The sequence below is a fragment of the Apis cerana genome, linkage group LG1, assembly GCF_029169275.1.
Source record: "Apis cerana isolate GH-2021 linkage group LG1, AcerK_1.0, whole genome shotgun sequence".
Lineage (NCBI taxonomy): Eukaryota > Metazoa > Arthropoda > Insecta > Hymenoptera > Apidae > Apis > Apis cerana.
In genome coordinates, this window is record NC_083852.1 from 20,690,120 (window position 1) to 20,706,705 (window position 16,586).

At 38.4% G+C, this 16,586-nt stretch overlaps 1 protein-coding gene across 22 annotated transcripts in view; it reads left to right on the plus strand.

Moving 5' to 3' along the window:
* The window catches only part of LOC108003197 (dystrophin, isoforms A/C/F/G/H), a 419,614-nt gene that overhangs the window by 107,939 nt on the left and 295,089 nt on the right, over positions 1 to 16,586 (plus strand). For 17 of the 22 annotated variants that reach the window (XR_009828767.1, XR_009828769.1, XR_009828768.1 and 14 more), the window contains one exon: positions 3,713 to 3,976. The exons of the other annotated variants lie outside the window; for them this stretch is intronic. Coding sequence is in view for 14 of the 17 variants with exons in the window: in XM_028669405.2 (XP_028525206.2) it covers positions 3,713 to 3,976 (264 nt within the window). In the remaining 3 variants the exon portion in view is untranslated. The remainder of the gene's footprint in view (positions 1 to 3,712; positions 3,977 to 16,586) is intronic. 22 annotated transcript variants of the gene reach the window in all.

The following is a 16,586-nucleotide window of genomic DNA, read 5'->3' on the forward strand; positions in this document are numbered from 1 at the left end:
CGCCGCTCGTCACGTGGACTTGTCCGTTTCCGTAAAAGTGTTGTTCGTTCGAATCCCACCTGTGGATAATACAGGGTGGTGTTACAGTTACTCGTTTTTACCTTGGTCGATCTTGATCTTGTTCGGGACCCAGTTAACCAAGTTTGTGAACGAAGGTGGACCTTTTCGATAGTTTTCTGGTGCGACGTTTTTTTGTTCTCACGTCTGTTTCTACCTCGATGCATATCATCCACTTTGAAGCGCATATCACGAGGATTTGCCTTGATAACGGTGTCGAAACCAACAAGTGTCTTAAATCAACAAGTCGAAAGTAGTGCGAGGTCGCACGGTGGAAGAAAGTTCTCGTTAAAAGTGGTTAATCGTGGTTAATTGATCGTGATTGGATAAACGAGCGATAAACGTCACCGATAAGAGAAACCGTTTCGCGAGATCACCTCGACTATCGATGATAGTAGCAACGTTGAAGATAGTGGAACGAAGCGTTGCGCGAAATTGTAGAAAGGTGCAATCGGGATTAGTACGATCGACGCTGAGAAGCACGCAGAGAGAAAGCGTGCTGACACGTGCCCACTCGTTACTAAAACGCGTGCGCTGTTTTCGTTAATAATTGATGCTCGAAGGGAGCTCACGGCGTGTCTACGAGCCCTGGGGAAAGTAACCGGAATTTATTTCATCCCTGTATCCGAGAGAATTAAAGGGAAGTTCGATCCGTTTAATAAATAAAAGATTGAAAGATTTTCGTTTCTGAGGAAACTGAGTGTTCACCCAAGGGAAACCTCTCACCGTTAAAATCGTTTTTTTTTTCAAAAAACCTATTCTCTGCAAACCGTTTCGAAAGAAAGAGAAAGCTTGATATATATATATTTCCAAGAGGAAGAAAAAAGGGGATACGTTTGTGAAATATCGACAAAGTGGATGACATCTCCTTTCGAACTTTTCCAAAGGGGAAAAAAGGCGGGGATAAACGCGGAGACAATCGCGATTCCCCTTGTTCCGCTTTCACGGAACGATAAATTGGCCGGCACGATCGTACGCTAATATCGATTTCTACGGAAGTTTTTTTTATACCACGGGCCGATCCACGGGTGAACGGCTGTAAATTGCGTGGCCCGGCCTCTTCCACGAGGGTGAACGCTTCGCGATAAATCCCCGCATGCAGAGCGCGTGAAATTCGCGTCACGCCGGGGACCATCATCGTACCGCACCCACTACCACGTTAATTATTCTCGCGGAAGGATGCGCGATAATCGTGATACACGGAAGCTGGTCCGCTGCTGCACTCCTCAACGTGCTTCCGGATCTCATTATTAATTATCCCCGTTAAAGGATAATCGAAGCATCGTCGAAATCATCGACGATCCAGCGACGAATCCTCGACCTCAATTTTCCAAATCGAATCAACCATCCATCCATCCATCCATCCATCCATCTCCGAGACAATTCTCGATCATATTTCGTACACGATAGAAGACGTAAGCGCGTGATTGATTCGCCTCCGCTCGATTCTCCCGATCGATATTCCTCGCGAGCGAAGAAGAAGATCCGATCGTACAGATGTCGTCGATCTCCTGCCGACCGTTCTAAATCCTCCCCCGCGGTCCAGCCATCGGAGTAGCCATCGCCGGTGCGTCTCTCTCGTCCTCTCGTCGTCGCGGTCATCGAATTCCAATTATGTCGCAGCACCGGAGAGGTTCCATACACGCTGCTGGTAGTAGCCCCGTTCCTGGCGGCCACCCGAACGCTTCCTCCTCCTCCTCCTCTCACGAGGTACAAACGAGGGGGATACCTTTGCCCGGAATGGTACCGTCGCGCTCCATCCACGGCAATCCCATGCACGGGAATCCGATTCACGGGTTCGTCAACCCTCTCGGGCCCGCTGGTCTCGTTCATTCCCCGCCTACGCATCAGCCGCTCCTGTCGGGAATCTCTCATCACTCGTCGGTCGTCCATCAAGGTACCAGCGGCGTCCGCACACGCCCCTTTGCTTTTGCGGAAGAGGAACGAGAAGTCGTGCGGGAAGATCGCCGTCGAGGATCGAGATTCGGAAGACCACGCTGTTTACACGCGACAACAGCGTGTCCCGGGCGGAGAGAATCGATCGTGGCCGGTTGATGCTTTTTGTGACGTCTCGATCGCTTTCCTATTTTCCGCTTTTTCGAGCAACTCGAGCACGACGGCGATATTCGTTGGGAGACGATCTCGGCGAAACGACGGATATCGCGGCTCGTTTCGCGTGGAAGGTAGCGCAGTGGTCGTGCGGAGGGATGGAATCTAATTATCGAGAGTGGTGATGGAACGTCGTACGAGGAATGGATAAAATCCTGCCGCGAGAGAAGTGGGACGTGCGTTCGAGCGAGAAACCGGGAGAGAGGGAGGGAAACTGGTTTTTTATACGAAATGAGTATTTTCCCTTTTTCCCCTTCCTTCTTCTCTCTCTCTCTCTCTCTCTCCTTTTTTTTTGAACTCGTTTCTGGAGAAAAATCCGCGAACGAAATTTCATCGCGCTTTTTCGACTCGCTTCCTTTTTCCACGAGAAATTACACCGCGAGTAATTTTTCGCAGCCTGACGTTTTTCATCCTCTGGGACGACGAAGGAGAGTAATTTAATTCACTTTCTCGGTTACGGATACGGATCGTACGCGTGTTTATCGTTGGCCGATCATTGGACGATAACGGGATAGGGCAGAGTGATTCTCGTCGCCACAGCGATATTCGTCACGAGATTCGTCATTCGACGCTCATTGATCTCGCGGTGTTCGCTGCGTTGAGTAATTGAACCGGTTGCATAGATGAAATACGAACGCGTTCGATCTGTCCGCGATTAAAACCTGGCCGAACGAACCGTGCGCCATCGATTCGAAAGATCGTCTTTCGATAAATGGTTATCCATTGGGCCTCGCGTTTTTCGCTATTGAGAGTTCCAATTTTTTTCTCTCTTTTTTTTACGTCTCGCTCTGTAATCGTACAATTACTTAAAATGGAAAAAAAGAAGAATGTTTCCGCGTCGATCTCTATCTCGGGTACTCGAGTCGCGAGGAAATTATTACACGTCGAAAAACTTTTGACGATCGCTTCGAAGCTTTTTTTTTTACTTTTTTTGCGGTCAAAGCATATTTATTTAAAAACGGAAAAAAAGGAGGAAAAAATGTAGCGGATGACACCGTGGGGTCATGCAGCCAATCTCGGCTGAAAGGGGATCACCTGAAAGCTTACTCAGCGTGTTACACGCGTTTCGGTCGGTTTCAATTATTCTAAAAGTCATCTCTGCGAAACATGGTCGGTGGGAAAATGAAATTGCGATATTTTTTTTTTTTTATTTATATGGAACCTGGCTTCATCTTTAACAACGATTCGCACAGAGACCTCTGCTCGTGACTCGATTCGATTCGTATTCCGTTCTCAAATTGCAGTCGATCGATTCTTCACAAAACAGATTCTTTACAGATTGACGTACGATTCGAACTATATACGATCAAAATACAAAAATCATATATATATATATATATCATATATATATATATATATCATGTATATATACATATACACACAAGATCGAATTTAATTTCGTGATTAATCGCGTTCGGCTCCACGATCGATTCCACGAAATTTTCGCACCGTTCCCTCGGCGATCTTTGCGCATCGATCGCGAAAAACGCTCGCGACCACGGTTCAAAATCCGTCAAAATTCGTGGTGTTGGATATTGGATTGAAGGAGGCGAGAAGATCCAACAACAACCGCCCGGTTCTCCGTATTCCTCGCACGGCTCTCCGCTGAGAACACCGATGAGTTCCGGTCACGGAACACCCCAGGACTCGCCCCATGTGGCCAGACATCGAAGGGACTCGGAACACTCGGCCGGCGTTGGATCGAGGCGAGGCTCCTCGGATGTCGTCTCGCCTCTGCCCGACGCTCCTCCCTCAGGATCGCCGGACAACCGACAGCCTCGTCGACGATCGGACTACAGCCCCCATCAGGGTAGGTCTCGCTGCGATTCGCGCCTCCGCCAATTCAGCCCTTTTTACTCGGCACTTTGGCCCTCGAACGAAATCGCGCACGCGCACACCGCGACCAGGGAACCGCGCACTCGTACAATTTGGCAAAATCGTGTCTGGAACAGTTTGCGCGATCGAGCAGAAAATGTCGATCGTTGTCTCGGATCAAATTGGACGCGATTTGACGCGGGGATTTTTCGATAAATCCCAATCCTTTTTTTAATCAATTCGTATGAGTTTAATCCGCGAGTATTTTTCTTGTTATCCTGTCGCGTCTTTGTTCGAAAAATTGGTGGGAATTTATTTATAACTTATCTTTCCATTCAATGCGCTTTTTCCGCAAGAAAAACTTCTTCCAATTTTTTTCTCTTCTGTTCTGTAGTTGCGCTTTGTCGAGCAAAGCAGTCTTGATACAAGCGATAAGATATTTAATTCTATATACGCGGAAAGGGAAATATATTTATATTCCGTATAATTTGTAAGAATTATATTTGAGAGTTATATTTGAGAGATGATTGATCGAAATGATTAATTATCTTTGTTATTCAATCATCGGTAAAAGTTAAATGCTTGAGAGGCAGCCAATGAAAAATTACATTCCACTTATTGTTGTCCCTTTGTATAATTTGAGTGAACAAACACAACGATTTCCACTTTTCCTACATTCGCAACATTTATTAAAAAAAAACTGGGAAATTGAAACATTCTCAGTTTGTTCGATTCACCAACAGACATCTTATCCTTTATCCAAAACATTTTCAAGTTGCAGGGACGAATATTTATTTAGAAATTGTTTATTAAGAATTGATGCATTTTACGCGAAAAAGATCGCGTACAAAATTTATGGCTGTTTTAAGGCACAGAAAAAGATGAAGCAGGGTAAGAATGCACGGTTTTTCGACCCTGGTGAAAAATGTTCCCTTTTTTTTCTTACCAAGAAGTGGAACAAGTGGAACAATTTTCGTTACAAGTAAAAAATATGATCCAACAATTAAATTCCTGATGGATCCGATACTTGCCTCCATCTTGGTACAGAAGTGGCTATCGACTAGCTGCAACTTGTAAAATTCACTGCTCGTTGCAATTGAATTCGCAATTTCGCGAGTTTATCGACGATAAAATATCTATTTACGCGTAATAATCAACACATTTCCAATATAATATGCTTTTCCATAATGCTTCAGGAGCAGGAGCAATTGATAAATTTGGGGAAGAAAAGGAATTGATAAATTTGGATAGGAAAAGGAATTGATAAATTTGAGGAGAAAAAGGAATTGATAAATTTGGGGAGGAAAAGGAATTGATAAAAATAAAGAAGAGGAGGAATTGATAAATTTGGTGCAGAAAAGGAATTGATAAAAATAAGGAAGAGGAGGAATTGATAAAAATAAAGAAGAGACGTAATTGATAAAAATAAAGAAGAGGAGGAATTGATAAAAATAAGGAAGAGGAGGAATTGATAAAAATAAGGAGGTGGAGGAATTGATAAAAATAAGGAGGAGGAAGAATTGATAAAAATAAGGAGGAGGAGGAATTGATAAAAATAAGGAGATGGAGGAATTGATAATAATAAGGAGGGAAAATAATTGATAAAATTGTTGCATTTTTTAATTTTCTCATAAAATATTAATGAAATACTTAAATTTTGTCAATAATTTAAAAAAAAAAAATAGTAAATTTAAATTTACTACCTATATAAATAGTAAATAGTAAATTTAATACCTGTGGCGCCATCTCGCGTTTGGATTCGCGAAGCTCCGACTCGTTACTAGCATAACATAACATGCAAGGAGGTATGCGAAGTCAAAGAGAAGGAACGCAACATTGTGCGAGAAGGACAGAGAACATTTAAAAATAAGACATAATTGAAAAATCATTAATTACTCGTTTTCTACTTAAAATTTCGACACGTTTAGACTCTCATTTTAAAGTTAGAACTCCAGGCAACTTTCTCATATCAATTTTAATGTGAAATTCTTGTTATTTATTTAATTATTAATGATTAATGTATAATACATTGTAATACATTAAAGACGCCATATTGAAAATTCATTAATTACACGTTTTCTACTAAAATTTTCTGCACTTTTAAGCATGCATCTTGTAGTCAAAATCTTAAATAAGTTTCTTCTATTAATTTTAATGTAAAATTGTTGTTAATTATTTAATTATTAATAATTATTGCATCATATGTAAATTAACGATATAGATAGGCAATGCATTTTTTATTAATTTCATATTATTATAAGATTTATTTCTAAAAACGAATATATGAATTTTAATCGTTGTTTCCTTCTCTATATTCATGTATAATTTTTGTTCATAATCTTATTGTTATTTAAATAAATAAATCAATTATTTATGATTCGGTTACCGACGGAATATTTGTAATCGCAACATTCTTTATAATAATTGCTGATAAATAATTAATGAAGGAGAATTTTACATTAAAATTGATAGAAGAAGCTTGTTTGAGATTCTGACTATAAGATGCGTGCTTAAAAGTGCAGAAAATTTCAGTAGAAAGTGAGTAATTAATGAATTTCCAATATGGCGTCTCTAATGTATTAGAACGTATTATGCGTTAATCATTAATAATTAAATAAATAAGAAGAATTTCCCATTATTTCACATTAAAATTGATATGAGAAAGTTGCTTGGAATTCTAGTTTTAAAATGAGAGCTTAAATGTTTCGAAATTTTAAGTAGAAAACGAGTAATTAATGATTTTTTTATATATCTCGTATTTTTAAATGTTCTTTATCTTTCTCCCACTATGTTGCGTTCCTTTTCTTTGACTTCGCATACCTCCTTGCATGTCATGTTATGCTAGTAACGAGTCGAAGCTTCATGAATCCAAACGCGAGATGGCGCCACAGGTATTACTTTTATTTATTTTCTTTCCTTTTTTTAAATTATCGACAAAATTTAAATATTTCATTAATATTTTGTGAGAAAATTAAGAAGTACAACAATTTTATATTATATCAATTACTTTTCTTCTCCAAATTTATCAATTCCGTCTCCTAATTCTTAAAGTAAACAATCTTAAGCACATAAAAATAAGGAATCGATAAATGGGTGGAGAAGGAATTGATAAAAATAGGGACGAGGAATTAATAAAAATAAGAAAGTGGAGGAATTTCCACTCCTTCATTAAATATTTATCAGTAATTAATATAAAGAATCTTGTGATTGCAAATATTCCGTCGGTAACAGAATCATAAATAATTAATTTATTTATTTAAATAACAATAAGATTATGAACAAAAATTATACATGAATATAGAGAAGGAAACAACGTTTAAAATACGTATATTTGTATTTAGAAATAAATCTTATAATAATATGAAATTAATAAAAAATGCATTGCGTGTCTATATCGTTAATTTGATATGATGCATCAATTATTAATAATTAAATAATTAACAAGAATTTTACATTAAAATTAATAGAAGAAGCTTACTTGAGATTCTAACTACAAGATACATGCTTAAAAGTGCAGAAAATTTTAGCAGAAAACGAGTAATTAATGAATTTTCAATTTTGGCGTCTTTAATACGTTAAATATATTAAAACATTTGACGCATTAATCATTAATAATTAAATAATGGAAAAGAATTTCACATTAAAATTGGTATAAGAAACTTGTCCTAAATTCTAGTTACAAGATGCATGCTTAAAAGTGCAGAAATTTTCAGTAAAAAACAAGTAATTAATGAATTTTCAATATGGCGTCTTTAATGTATTAGAACGTATTATGCATTAATCGTTAATAATTAAATAAATAAAAAGAATTTCGCATTAAAATTGATATGAGAAAGTTGCCTGGAATTCTATCTTTAAAATGAGAGCTTAAATGTATCGAAATTTTAAGTAGAAAACGCGTAATTAATGATTTTTGTATGTGACGTATTTTTAAATGTTTTTTATCTTTCTCCCACTATGTTGCGTTCCTTTTCTTTGACTTCGCATACCTCCTTGCATGTCATGTTATGCTAGTAACGAGTCGGAGCTTCATGAATCCAAACGCGAGATGGCGCCACAGGTATTAAATTTATTTATTTTCTTTCTTTTTTTTAAATTATCGACAAAATTTAAATATTTCACTAATATTTTGTGAGAAAATTAAGAAGTACAACAATTTTATATTATATCAATTACTTTTCTTCTCCAAATTTATCAATTCCTTCTCCTAATTCTTAAAGTAAACAATTTTAAGTGTAATAAAAAATAAAAATAATAAAAAATAAGGAATCGATAAATGGGCGTAGAAGGAATTGATAAAAATAGGGACGAGGAATTGATAAAAATAAGAAAGTGGAGGAACTTAAATTTGGGGAGGAAAAGTAATTGATAAAATATACAATTGTTACACTTCTTAATTTTCTCATAAAATATTAATAAAATATTTAAATTTAAATTTAAATTTTGTCGATAATTTAAGAAAAGAAAGAAAATAAATTTAGTACCTGTGGCGCCATCTCGCGTTTGGATTTACGAAGCTCCGACTCGTTACTAGTATAACATGATATACAAGGAGGTATGTGAAGTCAAAGAGAAGGAACGCAATATTGTGCGAGAAGGACAGAGAACATTTAAAAATACGCCATATGGAAAAATCATTAATTACTCGTTTTCTCCTTAAAATTTCGATATATTTAGACTCTCATTTTAAAGATAGATCTCCAAACAACTTTCTCAAATCAATTTTAATGCGAAATTCTTTTTATTTATTTAATTATTAACGATTAACGCATAATATGTTGTAATACATTGATGACGCCATATTGAAAATTCATTAATTACGTTTTCTACTGAAATTTTCTGCACTTTTAAGCATGCATCTTGTAATCAGAATCTCAAACAAGTTTCTTCTATCAATTTTAATGTAAAATTCTCCTTCATTAAATATTTATCAGTAATTAATATAAAAAATGTTGCGATTGCAAATATTCCGTCGGTAACGGAATCATGAATAATTAATTTATTTATTTAAATAACAATAAGATTATGAACAAAAATTATACATGAATATAAAGAAGGAAACAACGTTTAAAATACGTATATTCATATTTAGAAATAAATCTTATAATAATATGAAATTAATAAAAAATGCATTGCGTGTCTATATCGTTAATTTGATATGATGCATCAATTATTAATAATTAAATAATTAACAAGAATTTTACATTAAAATTAATAGAAGAAGCTTACTTGAGATTCTAACTACAAGATACATGCTTAAAAGTGCAGAAAATTTTAGCAGAAAACGAGTAATTAATGAATTTTCAATTTGGCGTCTTTAATACGTTAAATATATTAAAACATTTGACGCATTAATCATTAATAATTAAATAATGGAAAAGAATTTCACATTAAAATTGGTATAAGAAACTTGTCCTAAATTCTAGTTACAAGATGCATGCTTAAAAGTGCAGAAATTTTCAGTAAAAAACAAATAATTAATGAATTTTCAATATGGCGTCTTTAATGTATTAGAACGTATTATGCATTAATCGTTAATAATTAAATAAATAAGAAGAATTTCGCATTAAAATTGATATGAGAAAGTTGCCTGGAATTCTATCTTTAAGATGAGAGCTTAAATGTATCGAAATTTTAAGTAGAAAACGCGTAATTAATGATTTTTCCATATGGCGTATTTTTAAATGTTCTCTGTCCTTCTCGCACAATATTGCGTTCCTTCTCTTTGACTTCACATACCTCCTTGTATATCATGTTATGCTAGTAACGAGTCGGAGCTTCGTGAATCCAAACGCGAGATGGCGCCACAGGTATTACTTTTATTTATTTTCTTTCCTTTTTTTAAATTATCGACAAAATTTAAATATTTCACTAATATTTTGTGAGAAAATTAAGAAGTACAACAATTTTATATTATATCAATTACTTTTCTTCTCCAAATTTATCAATTTTCCTAATTTTTTAAGTAGAAAATTTTAAATAGATAAAAAAAGATGGAGGAATTGATAAATTTGGGGAAGAGAAGGAATTGATAAAATAGGAGGAGGAGGAATTAATGAAAATAAGGAAGAGGAAGATTTGATAAAAATAAGGAGGAGGAGGAATTGATAAAAATAAGGAGGAGGAGGAATTGATAAAAATAAGGAGGAGGAGGAATTGATAAAAATAAGGAGGAGGAGGAATTGATAAATTTGGGGAGGAGGAGGAATTGATAAAAATAAGGAGGAGGAGGAATTGATGAAAATAAGGAGGAGGAGGAATTGATAAAAATAAGGAGGAGGAGGAATTGATAAAAATAAGGAGGAGGAGGAATTGATAAAAATAAGGAGGAGGAGGAATTGATAAAAATAAGGAGGAGGAGGAATTGATAAAAATAAGGAAGAGGAGGAATTGATAAAAATAAGGAGGAGGAGGAATTGATAAAAATAAGGAGGAGGAGGAATTGATAAATTTGGGGAGGAGGAGGAATTGATAAAAATAAAGAAGAGGAGGAATTGATAAAAATAAGGAGGAGGAGGAATTGATAAAAATAAGGAGGAGGAGGAATTGATAAAAATAAGGAGGAGGAGGAATTGATAAAAATAAGGAGGAGGAGGAATTGATAAAAATAAGGAGGAGGAGGAATTGATAAAAATAAGGAGGAGGAGGAATTGATAAAAATAAGGAAGAGGAGGAATTGATAAAAATAAGGAGGAGGAGGAATTGATAAAAATAAGGAAGAGGAGGAATTGATAAAAATAAGGAAGAGGAGGAATTGATAAAAATAAGGAGGAGGAGGAATTGATAAAAATAAGGAGGAGGAGGAATTGATAAAAATAAGGAGGAGGAGGAATTGATAAAAATAAGGAGGAGGAGGAATTGATAAAAATAAGGAGGAGGAGGAATTGATAAAAATAAGGAAGAGGAGGAATTGATAAAAATAAGGAGGAGGAGGAATTGATAAAAATAAGGAGGAGGAGGAATTGATAAATTTGGGGAGGAGGAGGAATTGATAAAAATAAGGAGGAGGAGGAATTGATAAAAATAAGGAGGAGGAGGAATTGATAAATATAAGGAGGAGGAAGAATTGATAAAAATAAGGAGGAGGAGGAATTGATAAAAATAAGGAAGAGGAGAAATTATTTTGGAGAAAGATGGTGGTTTCGATCCATTTCCCAATACAACAGAGTCGTAATGTCGTAATTCTCGAGATTGCGCTTCGATGTTTGTCTTACGGAATAGTTATACGACACCAGTTGGCCGAGTTAGTTGACTCGCGCACGTGGATTTGTTTGACTCGCTCGCGTGAGAAAATATTTGGCCCGTTTGTCCGCTTCGAGGATTTGATTATTAGCCATTATTTGCGGATTCGAACGTCGTGGATAAACATTCTGGAAGATTTACATTATATATCGCATGTATATTTAGAGAAACTGAGAGAGATAGAAGTTAGAAGATGGATCCTCCCTCGGATCGATTTTTTCCGGACCATTCTTCGCGGAAGCGCAAGCGTAATTTTACGAGCTCGACTTTGTAACGTTAACTTGAAACGTAGCGGTATGTATCGGTTATACATGTCGAGTCAGTCGGTTGTCATCAAAGGAAGTGGGTTTTGCTCGCGGAATCTTTGAGCGAATCGCGCGTGTACAATTTAATAGCTTTGGATATCCTTCCTCCTCTTGCTGAAATTTTTATTTCATCGAGTCTCGAGACTGCCTTTGAATCCTTGAAATTCACAGCAAGGAAACGTTTTTTTCGTATCCGCCGTGTCTGGAATCTTTTTTCCTTTCTCTCCCGCCGTCCTCGTATCGAGCCCGTTTCTTTGGAAAATGACGGTTCGCCCTCAAAATCGCTCGTTCAAGACTCAAGAGGATGTACCGACGAAATACCGGAGACTATGATACAGCGAATTTTATTATTATTTTTTTTTTTACGAGCTCGTGAAGAATTTGAAAAAGTTGCCTCTATGGAATCCGAAACGAAGGCCGTGGAATGCTTTAAATTGTTGACGAACAGTTAATTTTTTTGCCGTATGGATCGTGAACGACGCTCGAACGCTAGGATATGCTGCAGCCATTAAATGAAACGTTAACGAATCCGTACGCGTTTATAACTGCGTGTAAATCTGCAATCGAAATTTTCGATTCCGCGTCGAATAATTAATTAATCAATCGCGGGTTGCTCGTCTTCGTTATTCGTTGCCGAAATTTTACTCAACCGGGAAAAAGGAACGCATTCCAAGGTGGAAAATTAAGAAAAGGGCGGGTTAAATTGGAAAAATGAACCGTGTTTGCAAGTTAAATTGGTAATTTTTTTTTTAATATCAAACTATCAATTCGATTCCATTTTAATTTCCCCATCGGTGCGAAAGTCGATGAGTATGGAATTTTACCAATAACCGATCTTTTTCTCGAGCGTCTCCTCCCTCTCCCTTCCTCTCTCTCTCTCTCTCTCATTCTCTCTCCCTCTCTCTCATTCTCTCTCTCTTATTCTCTTTGTCCCTCTCATTTTCTCTTTCTCCCTCATTCTCTCTCTCTCTTTCCCTCTCTCTCATTCTCTCTCATTCTCTCTCTCTCTCTCTCCCTCTCATTCTCTCTCTCTCTCTCTCTCTCTCTCTCTCTCTCTCTCTCTCTCTCTTTCCCTCTCTCTCATTCTCTCTCATTCTCTCTGTTCCTCATTCTGTCTCTCTCATTCTCTCTCTCATTCTCTTTCTCTCATTCTCTCTCTCATTCTCTCTCTCTCATTCTCTCTCTCATTCTCTCTATCCCTCATTCTCTCTCTCATTCTCTCTCTCATTCTCTCTCTCATTCTCTTTCTCTCATTCTCTCTGTCCCTCATTCTCTCTCTCATTCTCTCTCTCTCATTCTCTCTCTCTCATTCTCTCTTCTCTCTCTCCCTCTCATTCTCTCCCTCTCATTCTCTCTCTCTCATTCTCTCTCTCTCATTCTCTCTGTCCCTCTCATTCTCTCTCTCTCCCTCTCCCTCCCTCTTCCTCCCTCTCTCATTCTCTCTCTCCCTCTCATTCTCTCTCTCTCCCTCTCATTCTCTCTCTCCCTCTCATTCTCTCTCTCCCTCTCTCCCTCTCATTCTCTCTCTCTCATTCTCTCTCTCCCTCTCATTCTCTCTCTCCCTCTCATTCTCTCTCTCTCTCTCTCTCCCTCTCTCCCTCTCTCTCTCTCTCTCTCTCTCTCTCTCTCCCTCCCTCCCTCTGTCTCTCTCTCCCTCTCCCCCCTCCCTCCCCCTCTTTCCTAAAGAAAGAAGAGAAGAATGGAAGGTGGACTCGAGGGTTGTGAGAAAGGGGTCGCCGATTGAAAGCCGCGTTTGAGAAAGAACAAAACACGTTTACCCCGCGTGTCATTCGTGCCATTTTCCGCTTGCATTCCGCAAAAACTATCCGAGGGAGTGAGGGTAGTGAATAAGTAGAGAAGAATGGTGGTGGGCGTCCACGCGTGGAATCATGCGAGGGTGTATCGTATCACCGACTGACTGACTGTCTACGCGCATCACGTTGCCCTCATACCGTAACGAGTTTATCACCGTCAACGTAGAAAGGCATCGTAGGCCAAGTACAACCGTCTGCGCCACTTTTTCCCCCTCTTGCTCCGCGTAATCTGGCCGACATTTGCATCTAGATGACGTTTTTTGCATTTTCCACCCGCCCGTTTGTGTACAGACGCGATGCTTGTGTTATAACAACGATGCTTTTGCGCTTCGTGGAACGCGCGACTTCTTGGCTGTTATGAGAGGCGAGGGAAGGGTGTGTTCTCGAGGTGTTCCACCGAGATAGGGGTTGTTTGGAGGAGAGGGGTGTTGCGTAATCGTAGGGAATTCGCAAATGAGGAATTGAATGAAACAACACGTGGGGGAGGAAGGGATGTTGGCGTGGATGCCCTCGCGGTTTCTGCTTGCGGCGAATGTTTATTTTATCTTCCACAGTAGAATCTCGAAACGCTTACGAAACGAAGAATGGAGTAGAGAGTAAATTGATGAGGGATTCCTTTTCTTTTCTTTTCTTTTTGAATTATTCTTACGATTGAAATTCTTTTGAATTCTTTTCGACGACGGTTGCCATGGAAATTTTGTCTCGATCGTTGATAATAATTAACGTAAATACGAATGCAGGGAACCGATCGAACTTTTAACTTCGTAATAAGTAACTCTCTAACTTCGTTGCAAACTACGATGCAAACAAATTTAAACTTGGAGATGGAGAAATTGCAGAGAAGGAAATCTCGAGCGGATGAAATTCGAACGGTGGGATATAAATCGTTTGAATTTTCGGCCTCGGTTTTGAAGAAGAATCGGATATTTTGGGATATGGGTATGGATAGGAAAAATGGCACGACCTTGGTTGTCGAGGGACGAAAGGTTGTTCACCGGGCAGAGGTTTCCTTTCAACGGATACACGTGACTGGCTTTGTGCACGCGGACGTATGCCGTTTTCACGTCACGTCCGGGACGTCTGTCTGAGGAGGACGGGAAGGGGGATGAAAAGTTGGGATAAATTACGATGAGACGAATGAGAGGAGTTCCGCCAAGACAGAAGTCATCCGCAATATCGGGGTCATTTGCTCCCTTGTACGCCGCAAAAAAAAAAAAAAAAGAAAAAGCCAATTCTTCGGCGAAAAAATGCCGAGGGAAAAGATGGAAGAGGAGGAGGAGGAGGAGGAGGGAAAATCGTCGGAATTGTAATAAGATGGCGGCTATAAATAATACCGCTAAAAACTGTATTAAATTTGCGCTTGACGCTTTCTTATTAAAGTCTTAAGTCATCTAAGAGGGTCTGGCTTCGCGATATTTCTGTCTAGGAAATTTACTCGACTATTTTCATATACATATTAAGAAAAAATTGTGTTTAGATCTATTTACATTTCAATTTTATAAAATTAATCGAGCAGACGAACCGAACGTTTTATTCCTCGTTCAAATTAAGAAAAAGAAGATAATCACAATTGGCCAATGGATAAAACACGAGAAAGTGTGTTCCATTCAAAAGTGAACGATTCGACTGATAAAGTGATTTCAAGAACCTTTTCGTTCCACAGTTTCTGTCGCTAATCTCATTTACGTCTTACGATTCGCCAATTAATCAATCGTTATCCATGAATTTGTGTCCCTTCATCATTGTGATCTTTAAAATAACTTAATTTATGACGTCTATGTCGTGTAATGTAAAAAAAAGGAAGTCTGGATAATTTAAATGTCATATAAACTATGACTGTAGATATTTTGTAACACTGTAACTTATAGGAAGACGGAATATTCGAAGTTGGAAGAGCTTTGGACGATTATCGGCGTAACGCGAAGATTTAACGAGAGGAAATCTGTATATTATTCATCGCTCGTTATAATAAAGTTCCATACGTAAATAGATTTAGACAATCTGTTTCTCGTCGCGGTGGGGCTCGAGCTTTAAGCTTATTGCAGCAACATAATAGCGATACGTAGTAGATTCCGAGAAGTGGGTGACAAAGTACAGACCGAGAGCTAAATAGATATATAAGGTTCTTAAGCTCGCTACCTTTGAGCAATACGTCTCCGGCTGGATCCCCTTTCAGGATACGTTCGACGATACCTCTTCGGATTGGATGGAATAGCCTAGGATCGAAGTGGCCTTTATTCCATTTTAATTAGCAACCAGCTTCCTTTCGTTTCACTAATTAATTACTCGATTGATTACGAAAACTTGTTACGGAAACACAAAAAAAAAGAAACGGTGAAGAAAGTTTCGAACAAATCTGAGAAGAAACATAAGTAAAAAAGAAAATTTAAGCACATTCAATCCAGCAGAAGTGGAAAATTCGAAGGCAATTACGAATCACGACTCTTCTTATCCGCTTCGAAAATGGGCTGTCCGATCGCATTGGACACATCGCAGTGGCGATACCACCCTCCCTCTCTTTCCTGTCTGATTTCTGGCGGTGGGTTACTCGATTCCCTGGATTCGCTCGTTCGACTTTTTCGTTTCTTTTACGGTCGGCCGAGACACGGGATGTATGGAGGGAACGATGGCGCGACACCAGTGTCGCACCGGCGAAATTGGCTGGGTGGTTGGCCAGGGCGGCGAGAGGACGGGAAAACTCGATCGAACCAGGAATTGGGAAGAGAGGCAGCGCGTGTGTGTTTCACGATCGCGTGTGCACTGGCCGAAGATAATTCTCGCGTGTCGAGCGGTGGTTCCACGGCGGCCACTTCGATACCCGATTCCATGCTTCGTCTTCTTCTTTATTCTCTTCATTTTTCCTCGTGGTAACCAACGAACGTTTCTTCAACATTTCCCGGATCGATGAGGAAACGGGGCCACCAGAAAATTATTTCGTATTATTCCATTCGATTGATTTTTGACGAAGAATAATTCGATAGCAAAAAAAATCGTTCAACAATCAAAGTTAATTTAACGTTCCTGTTTATTTGTGTCGCACTTTCTTAAGTCGTTACTTATCGAGAATAAATTGAACGGAATTCAAACGTTCTTTTTTTTACTAGGTCGGATTAAATTGTATAAATTACAACAGAGGAGGACGACAGCAAAGGCGGGGGTTTAACGATCGTTTCATCCGGTTTCAACCCACCTTCGCTCGAGCCTCTTTCTTTTCCATCTCTTTCAACCGTCCTTCCTCCGACGG